The sequence below is a fragment of the Ptychodera flava genome, chromosome 8 (genome assembly GCF_041260155.1).
Source record: "Ptychodera flava strain L36383 chromosome 8, AS_Pfla_20210202, whole genome shotgun sequence".
Taxonomy (NCBI): Eukaryota; Metazoa; Hemichordata; class Enteropneusta; family Ptychoderidae; genus Ptychodera; species Ptychodera flava.
Window position 1 is genome coordinate 24,476,798 of NC_091935.1, and position 26,328 is coordinate 24,503,125.

General features: G+C 40.7%; 1 protein-coding gene across 2 annotated transcripts; it reads left to right on the plus strand.

Moving 5' to 3' along the window:
* The first annotated feature begins 61 nt into the window (after window positions 1-61).
* On the plus strand, window positions 62-26,328 carry LOC139138845 (low-density lipoprotein receptor-related protein 4-like). Of its 2 annotated transcripts, XM_070707397.1 has the most exons (14): window positions 62-398; window positions 5,774-5,890; window positions 6,838-6,954; window positions 7,878-8,006; window positions 8,756-9,013; window positions 11,326-11,779; window positions 12,888-13,118; window positions 13,463-13,863; window positions 14,457-14,639; window positions 15,685-16,000; window positions 22,190-22,402; window positions 23,101-23,362; window positions 24,603-24,750; window positions 25,645-26,328. In XM_070707397.1, the coding sequence occupies exons 1-14, from the start codon at window positions 77-79 to the stop codon at window positions 25,785-25,787; spliced, it is 3,294 nt and encodes a 1,097-aa protein (XP_070563498.1). In that variant the 5' UTR covers window positions 62-76; the 3' UTR covers window positions 25,788-26,328. The 2 variants fall into 2 exon arrangements, with proteins under 2 accessions (XP_070563498.1, XP_070563499.1); XM_070707398.1 differs by lacking the exon at window positions 8,756-9,013.

Here is a 26,328-nt window from a genome sequence, read left to right on the forward strand (position 1 = left end):
TGGGCTTGCTGGCCCGCGACCTTGGCGGCACAATTTTAGATCGGGATCAACATATACCTCTTCTGTGTTCCCCTCAATGGAGAGTTTAAGTTTATATGTACGCCACGAACTGTGGTTGCATGCGACTGCAAAACGAGGTCAAAATACCGGCCATGAGGAAGTAAGTTATGTTCCACAAGAACAAAGCAAGGTCACAGATCTAGGGCCGGAAAAAGGCCTTATGTTTCCACTGAAAATAGACAGGACATATCTTTTGAACTGCAACGGTCACCAGAACAGATTCTTCAGATGCAACAAAGGGACGAAGCGGAGAATCCCAAGCCATGATTTCTCGACTTTCCTTGCCTTGACCGTTGCCTTGATACTGTGTGGCTTTACATTGGAAGTGACCAGTGTCAGTAAGTACATCGACTTTGTGTAATTACCCGTTCTGTTTGTCTTTTCCCGCTGTTTCAGCTTAATCGAAATGTGTCCTTGAAATAAGGTGTGTGGGTTGACATGCGTCCCACGGGAGGGGGGTGGGGCTGATTTTGCCGTAGGATATTTCGAAATAATCAAATTTGATTAATAGAAACATTTAGTTTTTATTTTCGGTCGCAATAATGTCTAAACGACCAAAAAAGTGACAAAACAACATCGACCTTAGCTTTTTTTCACCACGCACACTATTATTAGGACGTATCCATTATCATTCTGTAGGAAGTGCCAAACACACCGTTACTTTACTATAGCACCAAAGGGTAGAACCAATTGAATTGGGGGGGTTTGAGGCTTTGGGGAAATATTGTTGTCTGAAGAAGAATACAAATATTTTGAGTGTTTAGGAGCGAAGCACTTTCAAAGTCAGTCTTCTCCACATAGCTTTTTTACCACGTAACTTTCGTTCATGAAATTGAAATAATCAGAAAGATAGACTGTAAAATTGTACTGATACGGAACACTACAAGTTTATTCAAGATGCAGTTGTGAACCGGTTACAGTAGGTATAGTTGTTAATTGTACGTTTCAAATCTGTTACCGAGAAAATAGATTGCAATGCGACCCACAACAGAAAGAAAATCGCTGCTAAACCCACTTCCTCGGGCCTCCAGTACCCCCAAAGATCAAATACTTCTAACCCACATTCACCAGTCCAGTCACAAGAACCATGTAATGTAAACTCACACGATGTTTTCTTGATCTGCAAGCCTTAATGGCCAGACGATGACTCTCTTTCCCTTTCGGTCCCTCCCTCCCTCCTCTCTTGCTCACTCCCTCACCCACTCTCGCTTTCTCCCTCTGTCTGTCTGTCTGTCTGTCTGTCTGTCTGTCTGTCTGTCTGTCTGTCTGTCTGTCTGTCTGTCTGTCTCTCTCTCTCTCTGTCTCTCTCTCTCTCTCTCTCTCTCTCTCTCTCTCTCTCTCTCTCCTCTCTCTCTCTCTCTCTCTCTCTCTCTCTTGAATGAGTGCGCATGCGTCTACCAAAGTCTTAACTGTAGGATTCCTTAGTGGAAATAATAATTATATATTACTGTTTTGAGTTATTTCTGTTTGTGCCTACCAAATTTGATTGCATATTCTTATGCATCAAAACGAAGGGATCTCAGGCAGAGTGAGTGTAACGTATGATCATGTGAACGCTAAACCAACCGTGTGAACCGTTTCGAAAGTTATCTACCAGTTCTAACGGATGAGCAGTACTCGCTAGCCAGCATGCACACACAGCTAAGGGGAGAACCATTGATTTCTGGGGGGATGGAGGATCTGGGGAAAAAAATATTGTCGGCAGATGAAGGACAGAAAAAAAATTTGATCCAACAATGGCTTGAGGAAAAAAAATTGTTCCAACAGACAGGAGAGAAAAAAAAAATTGTCGCCATGTGCAAAATCACCAAAGTTTGGGACTGATTTAAAAAACGCTGGAGGGCGACCGCCTACGGCGGCACTAATATTTTCAATATTTTAGAGTGAATCCTGATGTCAAAAATCTGGCATATAAAAAACTTCAATACTACACAATGTTCAAAGTTTCATTGTGATGACAGTGTTTTAAATATGTTGCAATATTTTTTTGGTATGACGCAGATTTCTTGTTGAGTTTTTCCACGTCTGCTACACAGCTTGAGTACAGCTGGTCAAGTTTGTCAGTCTGGTTTTTACTAGTTATTTGTTGTACATAAAATTTTAATAGCAGAACCATAAACACAACAAGTTATTAAAACATCCGGTTTTGAACCATAACCTGTATTATAGCATATTGTATTAAAAATTGGCAAGCGAGAAAAAAAAATTGCTTTGCCACTGCATACAGAAAAAATAATTTGATGCAGGACTGACAATAGAAAAAAAAATTTGCTGTCACAGTCATGGGGAAAAAATTTGTGCCCCACCCATTTCCTCCATCCCCCAGAAATCAAATGGTTCACCCCTAAGTCGTTTACGACCGAAGGAGGTTTCGGCAAAGTGGTTCTTGTGTGAGAACGTTGGTATTTCCGTAATACTAATACTCGTATCAGTACTCGGAGTAATGCCGGGCAAGCAATCACTGAGTCGTCAGCGTGCGGGCAAATGAAAAAAAACAGGCAACGGGTAGGCCAGGAGAAACACCTGCATGGTCGTTTCGGCCGAGGTTGGTCTGCCTATGGGAAGAGCTACATCGCGGCTTGGAGATGACGTTGATGAGTATTATGGATACGGAGAGGGCCAACAGGCAGTTTTCCTTGGGCGGGGATGGGGTGGGGGTGGGGGTGTGGGATACTTAATGGGCGGCGGCGAAACATGTCGAAATCACTGTGGCATATGGTTTCGAATAGCTCTATAAAACTGTCCCCTCTAAATTTAAATTTTGTGAAAAAAAATACCGATTACTGCATTTTTGATAAACGATATAAGACACCTCACGTCACAATTTCTCTAAGGCTGCCGATAAGCGCCCTCTGGCCTGTTGGACAGAAAGTTTGTTTACAGTTTTATGACAACGTAAGAAATATTGGAAGAACGAAAAAACGACCATGCCAACTGACCTCAGGGGTCCAGCAGACATGATAAATCAACCGCCGATAGCAGATATTTTTCTCCATCGTATTTAGTCTATGCCATATCCTGTTTGTCACATGTTAATCCTGAAGTCAACCTGTTACCATGGTAACCACTCTACCCCCGGAGTAAGTTTAAGCGACAGTGTAAATATATACTCGATTTCGGTAAATTCACCACATGCACACGGAACCCAAAACGTCTTCCCTGCCTGATATCAGAGACTGCCCCGGCGGCCTTGCCCGCTTTGGATTGCCATTCAGATGGAGATTGCCGAAACCGCAAAATAATCATGACAAAACAGTCAGAACAAAAACCAGCAAAACGAACAAGCAGATAGGTACAAACCGCCGCAATCGATGACTGCATCAATTACTGCCGTTGTGGTAAATTTTACGACCACTTCTTTCAATTAGAAAATGCCTCAAATGAGAATTATATTATCACTCTCTTCTTTCTCTCTCTGTCTCTCTCTCTCTGTCTCTCTCTGTCTCTCTCTCTGTCTCTCTGTCTCTCTGTCTCTCTGTCTCTCTCTGTCTCCCTGTCTCTGTCTCTCTCTCGTGTCTCTGTTTATCTGTCTCTCTCCTCTTTCTCTAATGTCTCTCTCCCTGTCTTTGTTTCTCTGTAACAGTGTCTCTGTCTCTGCCCCTGTCTGTCTGTCTGTCCGTCTGTCTCTTCTCTCTGTCTCTGCCGATCTCTTTCTCTGTTTCTGTCTCTGTCTCTGTCTGTCTGTCTGTCTCTCATAGATCTATAAGACAAGCTCTTATGCAGAAGAAGACATTTCCCTTCATTTCCTTTCACATCGGACCTTTTCGACCGCGACAACATTTTGATTTTCAATTCAAAACTACTTTTCCCCCTCAAATTTACTGTATCACTGCTGTAACAGTCCATGCGTACCACCATTACCTTATAATCAGAATCAGGAGCATGAACAGTTCAGATCTAACAAGAATGAAACATACGAAGCCTTTCCACTTCATCTTACTAAGTCATTCTTTTGTTATCGAACACCTTGCAAAATTGCCTAGCAACACGAACATCGTCGGGAAACGCCCATCGGTATCCCAGCACGAAGCCGTCGTACATCGGAATTTTCCGTCTTGTCCATCGAAAAAAAAATAGATTGACGTCACGGCCGTGGGACATGCGAAATGACCTACAGTAACCCCTCATGATGTTGACAGGCCGTGGTGACGTGTAAAGCAAATTTGACTTGTGACGATTTTTGATGGCGGAATTAGTGCCCCATTTAGTTGTAACGAGCGGTAAACAACATTATCGACGGGGCTCGGCCATTGCTAAATCTTCGGAGACAATGCCTTTATTGGCCGTTAATTGTGAGGCAGAATGGTACAAACGGTGGTACCAGATAACGCGGAGTCGCCGCTGACCAACAAAAAGAAGCCCCCGTTATCATGCGAAAACTTGCCAGGAGCGAAATGCGAATCTTTCTCAGCAATGTAGCGATTGTTTCGCCATTGAGTGATGGGTGGAAGAGTGTAGGAATTGTAAAAGAGTGATTTGGCCCAGTGAAAAACTTTAATCACACCTTTCAAATATCTGAAGGTATACCCTTGAGCGTAGATCGTGTTTGACACTGAATCTAGAGGCTCACTGTTAGTCAGCGTGAAACAAAACACATCTTAATCCGTGTCTTTCAAGGCCATTTTCACTACAAAAATCTCGTGTTTTTTCGTACCATGGAGCGACATGCCAAGAAATATTTTTCATGGACGTTGGTCAAGTTTCAACACAGCTTTCTGTTCGTCGGGAAGGGATTTCCACGGCACCCAACCCCCCTCCCGAAAGATGTTTTTTTTTTCAATCGTTTTTGCTTTGTTATTTCTTTGTTGATTTTTACTTGTTCGTATTTGTATTTCTCAGCGTTTACGAGTTGTCTCTTTTTTTTCAATCGTTTTTGCTTTGTTGATTTTTACTTGTTCGTATTTGTATTTCTCAGCGTTTACGAGTTGTCTTTTTGTTTGTATTTGTATTTCTCAGAGTTTACGACTGCATGTCTTTCAATCAATGGTAATATGCTATTGCGTGATTATGGTTATCGCAGACACATTTTGATTTACGCCTTGCCAAACAGCCGTCGAACACGTCATATTACCGTACGAACAGTAATACGACGTGTTCGACAGAAAGCGTCCGCAGCTCGAGGGAAATCTTGTCCCTTATATCGTACGGATATCGACACCGTTTGCTTTCCCGATGATGTCACGACCGACAGTTACCTGTGTCGGCGGAAAAGACTCTTTTTAAATAAGTCCATCTCCTGAGTACCCTACACTGCTAAACTATGCCTGTTGAGAGCAACTGCCTTTAGTTATAGCGCCACCTAGAGATGGAACATGCAATTAAGGTAGCATGCGTCTCGAAAGTGAAAGACTTAAACTTTTGCTCAAACTTTTCTCAAGGAATATTTCAACAATTCTCTTTCAAAATTAAGAATAAAAATCGGGGGTCACCGTGCAAATTTTGCTACTAGAGTAACAAATTACCAAAAATTTACCGATATTTGAAATTCATAATGGCTGCCGTCCCTGTGTTAACCCTATGCAGAAATATAAAATTTTCTATTTTCGAAAAACTTGGACGGCAAAAAGTTTTCTTACACTAAGAGCTTTAAAATGAACCCCCACAAGTGGTAGATCGGAAAAGAATTGTAAAAGTTAGAGAGTCTTAGGCACATTCTACCTTAAGTACCACTACGGCATGATGAAAATAAAGTGTTATTTTACTGACTCTGTAGGGTGCCCAAACGACAATTTCAGATGTAGTAACCAGCAGTGTATACCTCAGAGATGGATCTGTGATGGCGATAGGGACTGCAGCGACGGATCCGACGAACAGCCTGAGATATGCCCAGGTAAGCGCACTCCGCGTGCAATGCGCTCCGGGGTCCTATATACCCACTTATATTGAAAAAAAATCTCCCATACAAATAACAAAGGGATGGTAGTCGTTTGTAATTTCAAGTTCTGGCAACTGTTGAGCACAGACAAGGAGAAACAAATGTTTGTGTATTAAGTAATTTGTTTCTCTGGTACCATTTGCCAAAAGTTGTATTCTTGATTTTGAAAGTTCATGGTTGATAGGTTCGTTCAGGAAAGTTTCACATCAGCTGAACTTTAATTCTTTTAATTTTAGGCATTCAATACTATCCTAATGTTTTCGACCAAACGGCAAGATGAAAGCATGAAACTTGCGTGACCTTTTTGCGAATGTGAAGGTCTTGTTTTTGTGTACGGATGCCGGGTTCTTGAAAGGGAAATGGTCGTCGGAACTGCGCCCTTGCGACCTTCTTATTTACAAACAAGGTATTTCGTTCACGATATAATTATGCACCTCATCAACATAGCTGCAACATTTAAATTATACCATGTAGATTATGTCAGACATGTTTTAACTTTCATCAATCCCCATCGTACCTTGTATATAGTGTCTACATTGGTCGTATGGGTCCCATACTACCTTTGAGCGCAGTTTCGACGACTGAATCCCTTTAAGCCCTTCAACCATAACGTTTGATGCATTTCCATTAATATGATCCTTCGGTAAAATTTGTTTCATTTAACAAGGCAGCATAAGACTTTATCAGTCAGCAAATGTAGCCTCCAATAGTGTTTAGCCTTCGTCGAGATAAACGCGCATCGAATTCTCACTATAAAAGGAGTTAGCACTCTGCATGTTTTCACCGTCAGTGTGTTGACGGTCAATTATGATGGTACTTGCACTCCTACAATGATGACGCCATCAAGAGAAAGGACAACACTTTGAGAGCTAATAATGCTTACCTTACTCTCAACGTTCCAGGTCGTTCCTGTGCACCTGATCACTTTAGCTGCAAAGACGACGGTTTTGAATGTATTGTCGAGAGGTGGCGCTGTGATGGCGACGAGGATTGTTCCAATGGACGAGACGAAGCAGATTGTAAGGTTATGCGCCGAGCCACTTGACTCGAAAAAGCGCATAAATTAGGAATTTCAAGTGTTTTTCTGACTTGTCGGGAAGTGGGCATGTATTAAAAATTAAAAACCGCAGCTTTGATACGATCATCTAATGCTCACTCTCCTTGATACAATAATCATTGATGTAACCACCACCACCACGACGACACCACCACCATCACCACACACCACCACCACACCACCACCACCACCACCACCACCACCACCACCATCATCATCATCATCATCATCATCATAATCACCACCACCACCACCACCATCATCATCATCATCATCATCATCATCATCATCATCATCATCATCACCATCATCATCATCACCATCATCATCATCATCATCATCATCATCATCATCATCATCATCATCATCATCATCATCATCATCATCATCATCATCATCATCATCACCACCACCACACACTCATCATCATCATCATCATCATCATCATCATCATCATCATCACCACCACCATCATCATCATCATCATCATCATCATCATCATCATCATCATCATCATCACCATCATCATCATCATCATCATCATCATCACTCACCATCATCATCATCATCATCATCAGCAGCATCAACCACCACCACCACCATCATCATCATCATCATCATCATCATCATCATCATCATCATCATCATCATCATCATCATCATCATCATCATTATCATCATCACCATCACCACCACCAGTATCGCTGTCATCACCACCGCAATGGTTACTATCATCTCCGATATCGATGTATACTTGACCGTATAGTAAATCTTGGTAGCCACCTCTATCAATGCCATCGGCTGAGTTAATTGTTCATGAAACAACGTAGACGCGTGCTGCATTTCGCTGCCATAGTAAAGTTTGCCCAATTTGTGCAATTCCAGGTGACGGCCCCAAAACATGTGGACCCGAAAAGTTTGCTTGTATAGATGGCGCCAGCTGCATACCACGTACCTGGGCCTGTGACGGGCAAGCAGACTGTCAAGACAGCAGCGATGAAGACGGCTGTGAAGGTTAGATATCTGCCTCTTTATTCATTTTTGGAACAACAAACATTATGTATGTATCTCTTGTATGTTTTATCGGCCAGTTTTTTTAATGCACGTCTCAAGGTTCCATAAACCTGACCTTGTATCCATTGATTATTAGGAAAAGACCATGCCAGATGATGCGACGTTTCGCTGCGCTCACAGCAATAACTTCGACCACGTCTCCTTTATGGTAGTATGCGCCTCGATGGTGAAAGACTTAAACTTTTGCTCAAACTTCCCTCAAGGAATACTTCAACTATTCTCTTTCAAAATAAAGAATGAAAATTGGGGGTCACCTTGCATTTTTGGTACTAGAGAAACAAATTACCCAGGATTTACCGATATTTGAAATTCAAAATGGCCGCCATCCCTGTGTTTAATCTATGAAGAAAAATAAAATTTTCGATTTTCGAAAAACTAAGACGGCGAAAAGTTTTTTTTATACCAAGAGCTTTAAAACTAACCCACACAAGTGGTAGATCAGACAAGAATTGTAAAAGTTTGGGAGTCCGAATATCTGTATCGTTCTCATTTATTCGCTCAGCCGGTTTACAACAGAAGGGTTATAAAAGTGATAACATAAATATTTACCTGACAGTATTTTGAACTCCACTTTTCCGTTACTTTCTCACAAATCTTTGTTCAATATTGACGCTCACATTTCAGATTTCAGTATTCAGAAGTCGTTTCATCATGTACAATTTATTGTTTGTTTGTTTGCCGTTTTCAAGAACCCGGATGCGACGACACCAGCTTTCAGTGCGTTGGACCCATAACGTGCATTCCACTGAGATGGAAGTGCGACGGCGACCCCGATTGTTCCGATGGGTCGGACGAAGCTGGCTGCCGTATTGAAGAAGTGACCCCCAGGGGTTGTACTTCCAGCGAGTTCCAGTGCTCAGACGGAGAATGTATACGTAAGTTCTGGCAATGTGACACTGACAATGACTGCGCAGATGGGTCGGACGAAGTTGGTTGCGGTGCGACAGGTACTTTACATTGCATCTTTGTGTAAGTGTGATGTCATATCTAAGGGTATGGTCAGTGAGGTCATATTTAAGGGACTGATATCAGCAAGGGTTGGTGGGAGGCGTCATACCGTCTTTGAATAAAGGGTAATCCCCCCCCTCTCTCTCTCTCTCTCTCTCTCTCTCTCTCTCTCTCTCTCTCTCTCTCTCTCTCTCTCTCTCTCTCTCTCTCTCTCTCTGGCGCTTATCGAATTCTGAAGACGCTATGTGACTACCTATTGTCTCTTTTTCGTGGCTGTCCAGCATAAACAACTTTCTCGTCGCGCTTCGTATGTCATAAATGAACATAAGTTTACAATAAAAATGTTAGCTTTCCTGTCTTGACTGCGTCGCAACTAAACTAGATCCCTGAAGGCATTGCGTCACTTCCGCTGACCAATGCAAGTTGCAGAAGCCAGAGACACAGAGTCTCAAGTGAATGCTTCCCAAAAATATCAGCTCTTTCAGTCTTCATAATTAAAAAGTGGAAAAGCAACATGGTTAAAGAATAAATTTGAGAAAACATGGCTTTTCTAGAATATTCTGAATGCTTGAGTTTACGGTTGTATCAGTAGATGGAACAGGACTATGGAGGTTTCCCTCGTTCCAAGTTCATGGCGGATTGTGTTTTCACATTTCAATTATTTGTATTATTCATAGAAACTGAATAATCAGGACGATTGCTTTATTTTCCCTAAAGTTTACATTTGCATTTACCGACCTATCTCTCACCACAATTGTTTGACTGAAACCCGCCCCATCCCAATAAATTATTCTATTTTATTCATTTTATTTTATTCTCGTCAACTGCGCCAGCGCAAGTTAAAATATGAAATATATAAGATAAGTATAATAAAAGACGAAATTGAAAATGAAGAAACTACATACGACAGAAAGATTGAAATCACATCGACAAGACCGCCATGATATTTGTTTTTGAAGTTGTAGTGAATTGCAAAATATATCAATATTACTATTAAATGAATGAATTAAATAAGCGGGACGTGCACCAAAGAACCCTCTCTTTGTAACATCGACTCTATTATTATGAGGTATAAAAATTAGGTCCCTTCTGGTGCTCAAACAAGAACGCTGAGACCAAACAAAGAGACACTATCTGTACAATTAAAATGTGATAAAACACTTCTTCGCAGGAATCCACAATAAAAAAATCCGTACGAATATGTCAATGTGGACTATTATAAATGTGTAAGTCATAGTCACAATTACACCGTACACTGCAGTCCCTATAAAAGCCATATTTAACATGTAAAAAAAAACACGGAGAAGGCGTTTTTTTATTTATTCAATTCTCATTGCTTGGTGCTTTGAGACAGAATTGAAAATAAGTATTGCATTGTAAAATTGGATGATCAATTGTCACAAACAAACGACGAGCAGGAGCATTGTCAATAAGACTAAAATTAAGAGTAATAAAACCTGAATGCGGTTTGCCTTGGCAACAGTGTGGTCTACATGTTTGTTGATAGAAAGCTTTTGTCAAGTATGATGTCAAGGTCTTTATGATGATTGAGCCCGACGTATATAACAAATAAAGAGGACCTAAGATGGATCCTTGTGGTACACCAGACGTTATGTCACACTACGAAGACGAGGTACCATTACATAAGTATGTAGAACCTTTGCCTTCTGTTCAAGTGCGAAGCTTCTTTAAAAGATCCTTATGAAAACAGTTACCATGTACTTATGAAGAAAGACAGCGTGATTTACTTTATAATAAGCTTTGCTGAAATCAGCGTAAATGACATCTAATTGTGCTCTATTGTTAATTGCTGTTTTGGTCTCTGTAAGTTTGAATGAAATTCTCAATCACTGTAAAGTTATATCATAAAATAGTTCAATAGAATCATCAATATGTATACCATTTAGAGAACACCATGACAGCAATTCAAGAGCTCTAGTCCATTGCATAAAAATTAGCTTTTTGAAAGTTATAGATTAGTCCATCCTCCCGACAGGACTCTGTCTTATTCGTGAATACGTATGAACACAACACGTTATCGTGGTCTTACTCAAATTGTTCAAGCCGGTTCTGACATTATGGATATACACCAGTGGAACACAAACCAAACTTAACCATGGTTATTACAAATAGGGTGATAATTACATTGATATGATATCGATGTAATGTCATGATAATCGACGATGGTACCGGATGATCCTGCTTTTGTTTATCGGGTTCCAGTTGTCTTGGCCCCGGGCATCGTGCACTACGTCAACGCTGTAATTTATGACTGAAACAACACAATTTCACCATTTTCTTTGCAATTCAGATGCCCCGCGATGTACAACTAACAATGGAGGTTGCTCGCAAATTTGTCAAGATACCCCCGAAGGACCGACGTGCTCATGCAACGCTGGTTTCCAACTCCTCGAAGATCAGAAGACGTGCTTGGAGATCGAGACAACCACCGTGCAAGCACCGACTGCGCAGACAGGCGGGTGCGATGTTCCAGGACAATGCAGCCAGCTCTGCCAGGACACGAGCGATGGACACCGTTGCTCGTGCGTCGATGGCTATGAGCTGGGTCGAGACAACAGGTCGTGCACTGAGGCAGCCGAAACGGTTCTGCTCTTTGCTAACAGGTATGACATTAGAAGGATCAACCCGGAAACTGGGATGCAAGAGGTCATTGCCAGCGGCTTAAGGTCAGCCGTATCGCTTGACTATGATTACAATCGAGGATATTTGTACTGGAGTGACGTCAGTGAAGAGAAGATATTTCGGTACGTATCTACATAAAAAATGCTATAACATTGTTTAACTCGGCATACTCTTCCAAACATGAACGCCTCTACTGTGACGTCATTTCTTCGCCCTTGTTCCTAAGATCCCTTGTTATTTGTTATATTTCCGCAAACATATTAGTGATGTTTGTCAGTAAAGATCCTTCTTTCTCATATAAATGTTCAAATAGCGATGTTTCGTCAAACGAACGAGGACGACAGTTCCCTCGAACTTGTTTCCAAACATGCCATCGGTCAGCTTTCGTCACATTTTTGCATGTCTCGTCGCGAATTTGATGAAGTGATTGGAGAGTTTTATGTGTACGCAACTTGTGTCGCAATTCAATCCAGCATGCCCCCCCCCCCCCCCGTAAGTGGCCATTCTGTCATGATTTTTTCATAGCGGAGCAGATCGATTTTCGTCAGTCTTGATACAAGGGCAATGTTCTATAATGTGCACATGCATGTCAATTTGTGCGCGTGCTACGAAATGTACCATGTCTTATATCATTGTCCTGTCTCAGCCACAGGGCAGCCTGTGCTGTGCCTTTTTTCAAGCGTAACTTGTAAATCAATGGCACAAGATTGTCACTCACCAATGATCGACAACGACATGAGTTGTAACAATGAAAGCAGGTAGTCAACAGCTGATAAAGTGGGCTCTGCGTCACGATAACTTTTTACATATAAAGAAAGCTTCTCGTGATTGTGAATGTTTGATAATTCTTTTATGTATTTAACATCAATTATCTCCATTCTGTCAATTGGCAAAATTATTGTCCTTTTTCTACTCCCGCAATCAAAACGCCTCATGTTCATTTTCTCAACACAGCCCGTACGTATATGAAGTCCAACGTAGTATTTCAAGACTAAATTTATTTGATTTCTTTGCCTCTAGATTTTATTGTACACAGCACATGTATCTTTAAAGCTCAGCATAGTATTTCGTATTCAACAGAAGAAAAAGCACATTTATTTTTGAAATGATCTTTGTCAAAAGTTGTGGCTATATATATTGTCCTGTCAAATCATGTAAAGCACACTGCACAAACATAGTAATTGACATGGCTGAATGGATTAATTTATTCATCTTTTTTATTATTTGAAGGAAAGCAATCAATGGTGTTGGTGAAGTCGAGGTGTTAATTGAACAGCGAGTCAATACCCCCGACGGAGTAGCCGTGGACTGGATCTATCAGAATCTCTATTGGACAGACGCCGGCACCAATAAAATCGAAGTTGCCCATCTGGTTCCTAGACATGGCGCCATTCAGCGGGCCGTCCTCATCAGCGAGGGGTTGGATGAACCCAGAGCTATCGTCGTTAATCCAGCCGAAGGGTAAGTCATAGGCATTGTTTCACATTTATTCATACCAAAGTGAAATACTTCAAAAAGCAAGGATGTGAAAATGGCAAATGATTGCACTGTAAGCCATCAACAGAATGATACCTCATACTTCTCTGTATCTTCATGGCTATCTCTGAGTTTGCTGTGACGAGAGAGAGAGAGAGAGAGAGAGAGAGAGAGAGAGAGAGAGAGAGAGAGAGAGAGAGAGAGAGAGAGAGAGAGAGAGAGAGAGAGAGAGAGAGAGAGAGAGAGATGTGCCCCTTTGAACTATATATCGTAATATCGGGCTAAAATATCATCAAGAAAAATTTACAGAATTACTTTTCTTCACAAAGTTTCATGTACTGGACCGACTGGGGAGACGACGCCAGGATTGAAAAGGCAGGGATGAATGGCTGTGGACGCACCATCGTCATACACGAAAACATAGAATGGCCGAACGGTTTATCCATTGACTATGTTAATCGCCGTATCTTCTGGGTCGATGGCAAGCTCCATCTATTGGCGAGTGCCGGACTGAACGGTGAAGCCCGGGTCGATGTTCTTTCCGATAACACTGGCCTTGCGCACCCCTTCTCGGTGTCTGTCTTCCTCAACCACGTCTACTGGACTGAATGGGGGACGGAAGCTATATATCGTGCTGAAAAATTTGACGGAGGGCATAAAACCGTCATCGCCCAGAACTTATACTCGCCAATGGGAATAGTAGCATACCACAGTTTGAAACAAATGCCTAGTAAGTACACGCCAACTTCCTTTAGACACGGAAAAAATGTTCTCCGCGGATTTTCTTGCGCGGCAATAAAAGGGAGGAACAAAAGTTGTAGTTTGCTTATTACACATTTTGCACAGTGATCACTGGTTTTTGCGCTTGCTTTTGAAAGAGATGTTTAAATTTTCATTGAGGAAAGTCTGAAGAAGGTTTACGTGTTTTGATTTTGGTGCGCATACTGTCTTTAGTCCAATACCAACTTTCCTTAAAGCTGGGCGTCCATATCATGCGATCACCGCACTCCTTTCGAAAACACTGTCTGCAGGCTATCCAAGCCGGGTTTGTTAAAGGGATAAAGTGGTCGGAACTGCGCTCAAAGGTTGTATGGGTCCCATACGACCAATGACAACACTGTATCCGAGGTAAGATGGTGATTGATGAAAGTTAAAACATATACATGTCTGTCATACTCTGCATCGTATAATTTAAATGTTGCAGCTATGATGATGAGGTGCATCTAGATATCGTGCACGAAATACATGTAAACAAGAAACTCGCACTGTTTCCCTTTAATCTTAGGACTCTTAATGATCCAAATATGTCCCTCTTCGATCCAGGTAGGAACAATTGTGGTGTCAACAACGGGAAATGCTCGCATATCTGCGTGGCAAGCCCCGCGATCAGCGACTGCGGGGCAAACTATACCTGCATGTGTCCCGAAGGAGTCGAGTTGCTTGAGGACGGACATACATGCAACGTCTCTGGGATACTCCCACATCCGGACCTCATAAACTCTACAGGTATGGTTGGTTTTTGTTGCTCAACTTCAGCAATCATGATGGCAGAACCTTTTCGAAGTCTTGCTTCGCCTTGGCTGTACGTGTTTACAAAGTTTTCCACTTGTCAGATACGGGCTTTAGCCCTGTAGCTGGTGCTGCATATTAAGTTCCTTGGAAAATGTAGATAATTCTCTTCTGCATCTACAAGCCGTCTCCGTAAGCTTATCTCCGCCTGTTTGTTTGCCTCTCTGTGTCTCAGTCTCTGTCCCTCTTTGTCTGTCTTTCTGTCTCTGCCGGTACTGCTCTTTGTCTTTCTCTGTCCATGTCTAGTCCTCTGTCTGTCTGTCTGTCTGTCTGTCTGTCTGTCTGTCTGTCTGTCTGTCTGTCTGTCTGTCTGTCTATGGTTTTCCCTCTTTCCTCTCAATGTCTCAAGAGTTGATCGTTGACCAAACAATAGGAAAATATAAAGATAGTGTTATTAAATATATGTCAAGACGTTTCAAATTGACCTCATGACGGACTCTGCACACATGCTCCCGACTTTCTCGACATTAATTATTGTATAGTGCCTTTGAAAAATTCCCTTTCTCTAATTTCTGCAATATATTTCCTGCCAATGCGGTCGCTTATTGTTTCAACGTATATCCCGCTACGCAACAGTGGTCCCGCTGTCGCCATATAGGGCAATGACGAAATCTGGGTTCGCCTTAGGGACTCCGAGATAAGCTAGCCTGCTGGACCATATCTTGCCGCCGTCTCGATTTCGGTCGGGGCGTCGTATAGGCCTACGTCTTTCCAGTATCCGCTGTGAAGTTGACTTTTCTGGAGGGGTTGTTACCTCTTCACATTGCAAGGATCTTTGAAGTCAAATCAGTAATGTCAATTGCATGAACAAATGTGATCGATAAAGCTATTTCCTATCGATTTCATATGACCACGTTCAATTTTATATAAAATACCAAGTTCGCTGCTAGTTAAAAATTACTAATCACAAACTAGCGATATAGAGCGTCCACTACATCGGATAAGAACAATTGTTTATCGTAATACAATTATTATTTTCTAGGCATCAACGTATGTTTTGCGTATCCAGACGTTTGTGGTGGTGCATTTTGCCGTAAGCGTAACTTCAATGGTAGGCCTACCTATGACTGCCACTGTCCGCCAGCGTACGACATCGACGAATATGACGGCAAATGCCGCGCCCAGGGCCGGGAGCCAAGCTTGGTCTTCTCGGATGGCGGACACATTGGGCGGATATCCCTCCGATCCGGCGCCAAGGAAACGCTGATCGGCAATATCAGCAAGGGTTTGGGTGTGGACGTCGATGTGCGCCAGGGACTGATCTACTGGGCTGACGTGCGAGAAAGTAAAATATCAAGGTGAGTTGAGTAAATCTCACGGCTGAGAACAACGGGCCCGTCCCACGGGCGAACATTAGCACGAGTAGTAGACTGTCCGCAGAGGGAGGGAAGGGTGCCATCAGGCGGCGGATTTTGAGGCTCACGGTTAAGGTTCGAACCCCGTCGTTCGGAGAGCCAGACCGATCTGTTGATTCGGCAATACTTTCTCCACTCAAAGAGAGTATTGTCCAGTTTGATTTGATTTCATAAACCAGAGTTTACCTATAGTTCCGTGTATTGTGGATCAAGGCATACTACTGAAAATCAATCCAGTACACGACACAGCAAGTGCATCACAATATGAACATATTTAAATCGTAAAGCTGGTGCAAACATACACTGAAACATCGCCAATTGTTTATTTGTATGTTTTGATAAAAGGATTGAAGTTCAAGTTGCTGTAAATACTAGTCGACTTCCTGAATTCAGAAACCATATGATCATTGGTCATTTAAAAATAGTCGTTTGAACCTTGTTGAAGGGGTAGTGCTCAACAGCAAGGTAGATGTGGAAACACAGAGGTCACGGGGACATCTGGTTTTAGGGAATTATAGACAAATTTAATGACACAATAAAAGCCAGGTAGGTAGGTAGGTAGGTAGGTAGGTAGACAAGTATAGGTAAATCGAGGGCGCTCTGGTGTTCCGAGCGAGCAGCATGTGTTTGTCTGCCGCTCCGTCTTTTCGTTAGTTTTTCTGACCCCGGTACTCTTCAAGTGTTCATAACAACGTGTTTTACAACAACACACCGACGCAGAAGATGCTATCGTTACTGTCTCAATGAGGCATAAACGTAATAAGCGTAAAAATCGTCGAATTGCGACTTCCACCAGTGAAAGCGACGTGGCAGCCACCCAGAAAACAAAAGGACTAAGATGGCCACGTCATCTCCACGTACACCTGACAGTGACACAGGTACGTCAAACATGTCAAATGAAGAGTTATACAGAAAATTGTGTAACAAGATATCCACTTCAACTTGTGAACTTCGAGGTGATATTGCGGACATTCGTAAGTCATTGGAAAATATGGAAGAAACTACGGCCGGTCATGCCGCTAAACTTGCCAGTTTGGAAATCGCAATGGAAGTCGCCCAAAAGCAAGTGGAAAAAGCGAACGAACAGTACAATACAATTGAACAATATACAAGAAAATATTCCGTTGAGTTCCATGGAGTAAATTTACCAGATAGGTCGGTCAAGACATCAACAGAATGTGTGATGAAAATTTGCAGCTTTCTTGGGTACAAATTGGTTGAACGCGACTTCGACATTTGCCATCCATTGAAGAGAGAAAGTCAAGGTTTACCGGTCCTTCTCGCCAAATTCAAATCCTGCCATTCAGCCAAATTGATCTACATGTCCAGAACAAAGTTAAAGGATGTCGACGGAGCACGAATCGGTCTTCCAGAAGGTTCAAAGCGCCTATTTATTTCTGAAAACTTGACAAAGATCAACGCTGATATATTTCACTCGGCAAGGAAGATGGTAAAAGACAAGAAATGGCACAGTACGTGGACACTAAATGGTGTGGCCTTTGTGAAGAAAAGCAAAGCAAGTTCTCCGGTGAAATTCATCGAAATTGACTTTATGGACACGTAATTCAGACTTCACAGTAGATAATTTGGCGTTCTCATATTGACAGTATAACTTTGTATCGGTAAAGATATTGCACAGATTTTTTTCTTTGTTGTACACGTGGCTTAGATTGTATCGGGGCAGTTTCCAGTTTTTTTCTCTCTCTTGCCTGTTTCGCTTCTTTTTCTTGTCCTTTTCGCCCTGGCCCTTTGTTTTTCTTTTTTGCTTTGCTTCTTTGGTTTTTTTGCTTTGTTTCGTTTGTTTGTTTTTTGTGATGTTTCCGTTCGGTTTGCTCTCTTGTCTTTCTTCTCTCTCCCTCCTTGCGTTTTTGGCCTTCTCCTCTCTTTCCTTTTCTCGGTTCCTTCTTTGCCCACGTTTTTTTATGTTTCGGAACTTTCCCTCAGTAGTCTATGTCTCTCCCTTTTTCTATTGCTTCCCTTAATGTACGGGGGCTGAACAATACTGAAAAACGTAAAGATGTCTTTAATTGGCTACGTAACAAACGTATTTCAATAATTTTCCTCCAGGAGGTACATTGCCCTCCTGACCAGAAAAACATTTGGGAGCTACAATGGGGTTTTTCCTGTATTGTTAATTCAACTTCTGGTCAAAAAGGTGGGGTTGCAATTTTGTTTAATAACTCATTTGAATATAAAATCCATGATACTAAATGTGATTTAGAGGGTAGAATTATTGCACTTGATATTTCTGTTAGTGATAAAAGGTTGACTCTTGTAAATATTTATGCTCCGAATGACGACAATCCTCAATTCTTTAACGATTTGCAGATTTACTTTGATTCCTTTGAAAACGAGTCTATTATCTGTGGTGGGGACTGGAATGTTGTACGTGACTATCAGCTGGACACTAAAGGTTATATGAATATGAATAACCCAAATGCTAAACGAATTGTTGACGGGTTAGTTGATGAATATTATCTTGTTGACATATGGCGTTCATTTCACCCAGACAAGCATGTTTTCACCTGGCGTCAGAAACGACCTTTCAAGCAAAGTCGTCTTGACTACTTTCTTCTTACCCCTGATATTGAAGCTCGGACAAGTAATTGTGTGATCAAACCAGGTTACCGCACAGACCATTCCTTAGTTTGTTTGAGTTTAAATCTGTTCAAGTCTGATAGGGGGAGGGGTTTTTGGAAGTGGAACGCAAGTCTTATTACCGATAATGAATATGTAAACATGGTTAAAGATATTATAAATGATACTTTATTAGCGTATTCTAAGAATAGTAATGTAGATGATATTAGTTCTGCAGAGTTTACAATTAGCACTTCTTTGCTATGGGAAACTATCAAAATGAAAATTCGTGGAGCTACTATTCAATATACTGCAAGGCTGAAAAGAACAAGAGATAAAAGGAAAGAGACACTTGAGAAAGAAATAGATTGTCTTGAACAGCAGGTAAATCTCCATTCAAATCAAGATACTGCCGAGGTGCTAGAAAAGAAAAAGCTTGAATTAGAGTCAATACGTCAGTATTATATGAAAGGAGTGCTCCTCCGTTCTAGAGCGAGGTGGGTCCAAAATGGTGAAAGAGCTACACGTTACTTCTGTAATTTGGAAAAACGTCGCTTCACTCATAGAACCATGGAAACGCTTACTTGTAATGATGGAACGATTTGACAAGCCAGGAGGACATTTTAACTGAAGCTGCCTCGTTTTATAAAAAGTTGTTTACCAGTCAGGGGGTTAAAGATTCAATTAACTCCTTTATGTCCGACTTTCGTCTCCACGATGTACCCAAATTGTCGGAGGAACAAAGTGAAAGTTTAGAGGGCTTATTGACGATGGAGGAGTGTAGTAATGCTCTTAAACATATGGATAATGGGAAAAGTCCAGGTTGTGATGGTTTCCAGGCTGAGTTTTATAAATTTTTCTGGAAGGACATCAGTAAACTGATTGTAAGATGTTTAAATGAAGCGCTCGATACTGGGACACTTTCGATTTCCCAGCGTCGAGGTGTAATCACCTGTATCCCGAAACCAGGGAAAAAACAGACAGTTTATTAAAAACTGGCGGCCAATTACTTTGTTAAACACCGATTATAAGATTGCTGCATCTGTTATCGCTACTCGTATTAAACGAGTTCTGAATATTATCATTAGTCCTGATCAAAAGGGTTTCATCAAAGGTCGTTATATTGGTGAAAATACACGTTTAATTTATGATATTTTACAGCAGACAAATGTTCAAAATGTCCCAGGATTGCTACTGTTAATAGATTTTGAAAAGGCCTTTGATTCTGTTGAATGGACATGTATAGATAATGCTTTAAATTTTTTTAATTTTGGTAACAGTATTAGAAATTGGATTTGGACTCTTTATAATGATACTAGCAGTTGTGTCCTGAACAATGGTTATTTCTCACCCTTTTTTAATCTAAGTAGAGGAGTAAGGCAAGGAGATCCCTTATCTCCTTACCTTTTTATTATTGTTGTTGAGCTAATGGCAATTGCTTTAAAAAATTCCCCCGATGTTCATGGTATTACTTTGTATAATGAACGTTATCTTCTCGGGCAATATGCTGATGATACTTTCATGTTCTTAGATGGTACTGAAAATAGCCTTATTTCAGTTTTGAATATTCTTGATAAATTTTCTGATGTTTCTGGCCTTAAGATTAATGTTGAGAAACAAAGGCGATTTGGATAGGTGCATCAAGACATAGTAAACGCATCCTTATTCCTTATAAAAAATTAAAGTGGACGGACGAGCCCTTCACCGTCCTCGGTTGTACCTTTGATGTTGATTAGAGATGTTATACGATTTGAACTATTCTCCAATCATTACCGAGATTGAAAATCTTCTACAAAGTTGGTCTAAGCGTCCACTAACACTGATTGGTAAAATTACAGTTATCAAACGTTAGCGATTCCAAAACTGACTCATTGCCTCTCAGTGTTCCCAAATTTACTTACTTCGCAGATCAAGAAACTTGAGTCTTCTTTTTACAACTTCATTTGGGGTGGTGGAAAAGATAAAATAAATAGGAGCAGACTTTGCTTAAATCTACTTGATGGTGGGCTAAATATGATCCACCTGTTGACTTTTCAAAAATCTTTGAAGCACGCCTGGATACAGAGACTACTAAACCCTGAGAGGAAAAGTCAGTGGAAGAATTCTGCTTTCCAGCTTTTTGAAATTAGACACCAGAGTCTTTCGATATCTTGGGAAAAATCACATTAAGACTTTAATCAATTGTAAACTAAAAAAGTATGTTTTTTGGAGTGAAATTTTCTATGACTGGTCGGAACTTTCTTATTCACCATGCAATGTTAGTGATTATATACACCAAGTGTTATGGTTTAACCCGTCGATACGTGTTAACGATGACGTCATTTTCTATAAGTCATGGGCACAGCAAGGTGTTTACTTAATAAGAGATCTTGTGGACGAAAATAGAAATTTTCTATCTTTTACAAGTTTTTGCAGAAAATATGAACTTTCAACCGATTATGTAACTTTTTATGGTATTATTGATGCAATTCCCCCAGTTTGGAAGAAGGCAATTGTTTCAGGTTTTGAGATGGATGACAATTTCAGTCGCAATCCTATTATAAACAAACAGATTTGTAAAACCGTGTATGCTAAATATCTTGAATTAGATGTAAAAGCCAAGATTAAACCACAGCCCTCTAAGGAGAAGTGGTGTACTATTTTCAATGTTTGTAAAGAGAACTTTTCGAAATATTATATTTTACCCAAAAAAGTGACAGATGATGTGGCTCTTCAAAGCCTTCAATTCAAAGTCCTTAATCGTATTATTGTAACAAACAGATTTCTTTTCCTGAGAAACCTTTCTGAACATGAGACTTGTACTTTTTGTAACCAAGAGACTGAAACCATTAGACATCTATTTTACGAATGTTCCCAAGTAAAAAAAATTGGAATTTTCTTTTCACAAGAAGCAATGTTAACTTTACAGAAAAGGAAGTAATTCTTGGGATCACAAATACAGAAACTTTGTTTCAGAGCTGGAATCTTATTTGCTTTTAACAAAAAGATATATTTACAGTTGTAGATTTGCCAAAATCATTCCAAAGCCGGCCGTACTCGTAGAAAAGCTTAGATATTATAGAAAAATTCTCGAATATAATAGCAACAACCGTAAGACTAGGGATTCTATGCAGGTGTTAGATAGAATCTTAAAAGACTTGTAAAATTTATTTTCTCATTTTTTGTAGTTTTTCCCCGTGGGTTTTGTCTTTTCCTTTCCTCTTGTTTTTCTCCTTTCTTGTTGTGCTTTTTTTTGAATTAAATTAAAAAAAAAAAAAAAAAAAAAAAAAAAAAAAAAAAGTATAGGTAAATCGGTAGGACGGTATTAGACACCCGGCTATTATGATAAAGAAGATAGCCATTAACGGCAATAAAGCACAACTTCCTTCAGGTGTACGGCTATCGAATTTTCATTATAGAAAGAATCTTACATGTTGAAGTTTCTTGGCAAGAGAAATGATGTGTTTGTTTATTCTGACAGTGGTACCAAAAGCACCCTTTATCAAATTTCTCCATTTTTAGCATTTACTTCTCCAATTTTGAATGTCTTTTTTGTTTACACCGTAATTGGTTCAGGTCATCGATCGGCAATCTCGACAACACCACTGTGTTATTCTGGCAACATCTTCACATGCCGAACGGCGTCGCTGTCGACTGGGTGACGGGCAATGTCTACTGGACCGACCCGAACGCCATTCACATTGGAAACCCTGGCCTTGGGCGGAGAAAAAAGCTCTTCCGTTACGACATCGATGAAGCTCGAAGCATTGCATTGGATCCACTGAATGGGTGAGAAATTATTAAACTGCAGCAAAAAAGTAACAAATGAAATTAAACAAAAAACATTACAGTCAAAACATTGAATAGGTCAAGAGCGCGATCTGCGTGTACAAACAGTCGCTGTAAAGAAATGGGCATGCGCATTTAAAACTTTTACGAACGGCAACTGAAACCATGGAGACACATTTAGGTTAGGGACACCTTTGAGATCTTCACAAACATCGCATCACGGAAACAGGCTCGCCTGCCTCGTCTATTGCATTGATAATCTTGTACATGGTAGGGAGGTAGTACACAAATGTAAAGTTGATAGTGAACAAGTGGAGTACGCATGCCCAGTGCATACAGATACATGGCAATGAAGACATACAATCACGAGTGATGCAAAATATCGACGACATAGACGATGATGATGGATAACTCTGGACACTTTAATGATTAAGTGAAGAGGTAGCCTTCCCCATCAAACACATATCTGCGACCCCCCATTTTCACACAAAATATTAAGTGGTGAGAGTTGGCCTCTTTACACCTCTATAGTTAGTATTTCTTATTGTCACAAAATATTTTAATTGTACTCTTACAGTCACAAAGATAGTTTTAAATGTACTAATACCTAAGACAAGGCGTCCAGAGATAGTAAGTTAAACGTATTTATGATGATCTTGAACATTGTCCGTTATTTGACAAACTTGATATTATTCTAGGTGGCTTTACTGGACAGACTGGGGCAAGGAACCGAAGATAGAAAAATCTGGTATGGATGGATCGCAGCGCCACGTTTTGATCGACTCTCATATTGGGTGGCCAAACGGTTTGGCCATCGACTTCACCTCTCGAAGGCTGTACTGGATTGACGCTAAGCTTCACGTGCTGGCAACATCTGACATGCATGGAAAGGACCGTATCGACCTCATCAAGGGCGATCACCGGCAGCTGAGACATCCATTTTCTATTGCCGTGTTCGAGGTCAGTAGATTACTTCTGTTTAATCCCTGGTCGTTCACTCTCGCCGGTGGATACTACGCTCTATGTGTGATGTTATGTTATTCTACGCTCTGCTATGTTATGCTACGCTACGCTATGCTGTGCCAGTATGCTATGCTATGCTATGCTATGCTATGCTATGCTATGCTGTGCTATGCTATGCTATGCTATGCTATGCTATGCTATGCTATGCTATGCTATGCTATGCTATGCTATGCTATGCTATGCTATGCTATGCTGTGCTACGCTATGCTATGCTATGCTATGCTATGCTGTGCTATGCTATGCTGTGCTGTGCCAGTGTGCTTGCTATGCTATGCTATGCTATGCTATGCTATGCTATGCTATGCTATGCTATGCTGTGCTGTGCTATGCTATGCTATGCTATGCTATGCTATGCTATGCTATGCTATGCTACGCTATGCTGAGCTATGCTATGCTGTGATGTGCCAGTATGCTTGCTATGCTATGCTATGCTATGCTGTGCTATGCTATGCTATGCTATGCTATGCTATGCTGTGCCAATGTGCTTGCTATGCTATGCTATGCTATGCTATGCTATGCTATGCTATGCTGTGCCAATGTGCTTGCTATGCTATGCTATGCTATGCTGTGCTGTGCTATGCGATGCTACACTATGCTATGCTATGCAATGTACGCTACGTTATGCTATACTATCTCATACCATGTCATGTCATCTTTGTTGCTTGGTGTCATACTTCGGTTTACTGTGTTGTGCAAGAAAGCATTTGATAAAACGATTTCTGTACTCAAATTGTCGTGGCATATTGCTCTTTGGTTTTTCGCTCTACTTTGCATGGAAATAATGAACAGCAGTATCCAAATTTTGAAAGAAACTGATTGTAACTTTGGAACACATTTTCACCATCTTTGTTTTACAAAACAAACACATTACTTCGTTTTCCCTCTAGAGGATGTTGAAATTATACAAGTATTAGCATAGCAAAGATAGCGCATTATGGAGATTATGGAATATCATGGTCGACAAATGAAATCATGGTCCGGACTTAAATAAAGTCGTCAACGATAACATTGAATATTCAACAATAAAGGCTGTGTTGACAAGCTCATAAGAAGGGATATGATTTGAGGACTTTCGCGAGAAACTGCATTTTACAAACCAAGAGCTGCAGCCGATGAAGCTGTAATGTTTCTGTTAACCCGCCTTTCACGATTCGTGCCCTTCTCTCTCCGTCTCTAGGACAGGGTCTACTGGAGTGACATCATTCATAGTATCATCAACTCGGTGGATAAACTCACCGGCAAGGACCTTCAGATGCTGGTGGTTGGCGGTGACTCTCGAGCGATCTACGGTATTAGAGTCGATCATGAAGTGGTTCAACCAATGGGTGAGTTTCTACATCACAATAGAGATGATTATTTGTTAAAAGACAAAGATAATCAGTAATTTTTTTCAATCAATTTTGATTTAGACAAACAGTCCTAGACATATGGTGCACCGCACTTACTAAAAATTCAGAGCCAATCACGGTAAATGTTGAAAACCACGTCGGTCAAATTCATTCCATGATATTGCCCGCCGATAGATTTCTTCAGTAGAGGATGTAGTTACTTTCTGTTGTACCCTGAGATAGCTGATCATGAGAATATCACATGATCAGCTATCTCAGTGTATCGCGGAAAGTACCTGTAATTTTCCGATTAAATTCAATTAAATTGAAATGTTTGGAGGTAGATTGTAGAAGTGTCACAAAGACATCCAAGACTCGAGGATTAAGGTAATGGCGAGACTAAAATAATAATGACACTTTACGAAATTATCAATATGTTGAAACAGTTTATGGACATCAACAAGATACGGGTATCCCTCTTGACGCAATTGCAGCGACGGGTTTATTGATAGATGGATCGATGGATCAATCAGGAGATCATGCAGAATGACAGGGAGAGGTGGTGAACCACTAAAGGCCAAAGGTCAAGCAGCGTAATGTCAGAAAATAGACAACGTGACTTGTGCAAGATAATACGTGAACACAACAGCGGCTCTTTTCATTAAAAAAAAACTTAAGGAAGGGTCGTTTAAGTTGATATGAAAGTGCCTTCGGTAAATGTCTCAAAGTGTAATAGCCGGTTTTACTCGTTTTATGTTCGTGAGCTATACTTGAGTTGTTTGTGTTGAACTTGAAGTGGATGTATATTTCAAGATGAAGTCCAGCTAATTTCTTTTAATATTCAATGAATTTATGCTTTCTATATATTTTTTTCACATTTTTTAAAACCAGGTGTCAACTATTGTGCCCAAAACAACGGTGGTTGCGACTTTCTCTGTCTACTCTCCCCTGTGGCAACAAATTCAAGCTACCACGCCTGCGCATGCCCAGACCACATGGAACTCAGCGATGACGGGCGGAGCTGTATGTCCTGATCATCTCAAAACTAAATTATTCAGGGACAAACAAGAAACCCCGAGGATGTATCTCAGCAGATATTGAGAAAAAATGACTTGAGGGCATTTAAATATTCCTTCATACCTGTATTGTTGACGTTCCAAATGTCATAAGGCTGGACCAACTTACTCAAGACTTATGACTGTCATTTGTACCGAAAAATCAGACCAAAGTATCTCTACAAATATTATTTCTTTATTAAAATAGTGATGGCATACCTTACGAACACTCAGGCTGGACCTTACTGTGGTAAACCACTGTCCAGCTGGCGGTGGTGCCTTATATGGTGAATGAATGTGAAGGTGACCGGCCTCTGAAAATATCGAATTGTGGTAAAAGCTTGGCGCATGCCCAGTACAGTACTTTCAAGTTTGTCAGTTACAGCTTGGAAGTTACCGTTCCACTAGTTTTTTTTTGAATCATTATATTACTAATTTTTATAATCTCTTAATGCTGAATACATGCTTGATGAATGAATAAAAGATTGCATAAGTTTTTAAGGCAATCACAAATGCTGAA

Coding starts and splice junctions, on each gene's coding strand:
- LOC139138845 (XM_070707397.1), top strand. CDS start 77: ATGGAGAGTTTAAGTTTATATGTACGCCACGAACTGTGGTTGCATGCG. Junction 399..5,773: donor ATTGGAAGTGACCAGTGTCA/GTAAGTACATCG, acceptor CTGACTCTGTAG/GGTGCCCAAACGACAATTTC. Junction 22,403..23,100: donor GCATTGGATCCACTGAATGG/GTGAGAAATTAT, acceptor ATATTATTCTAG/GTGGCTTTACTGGACAGACT.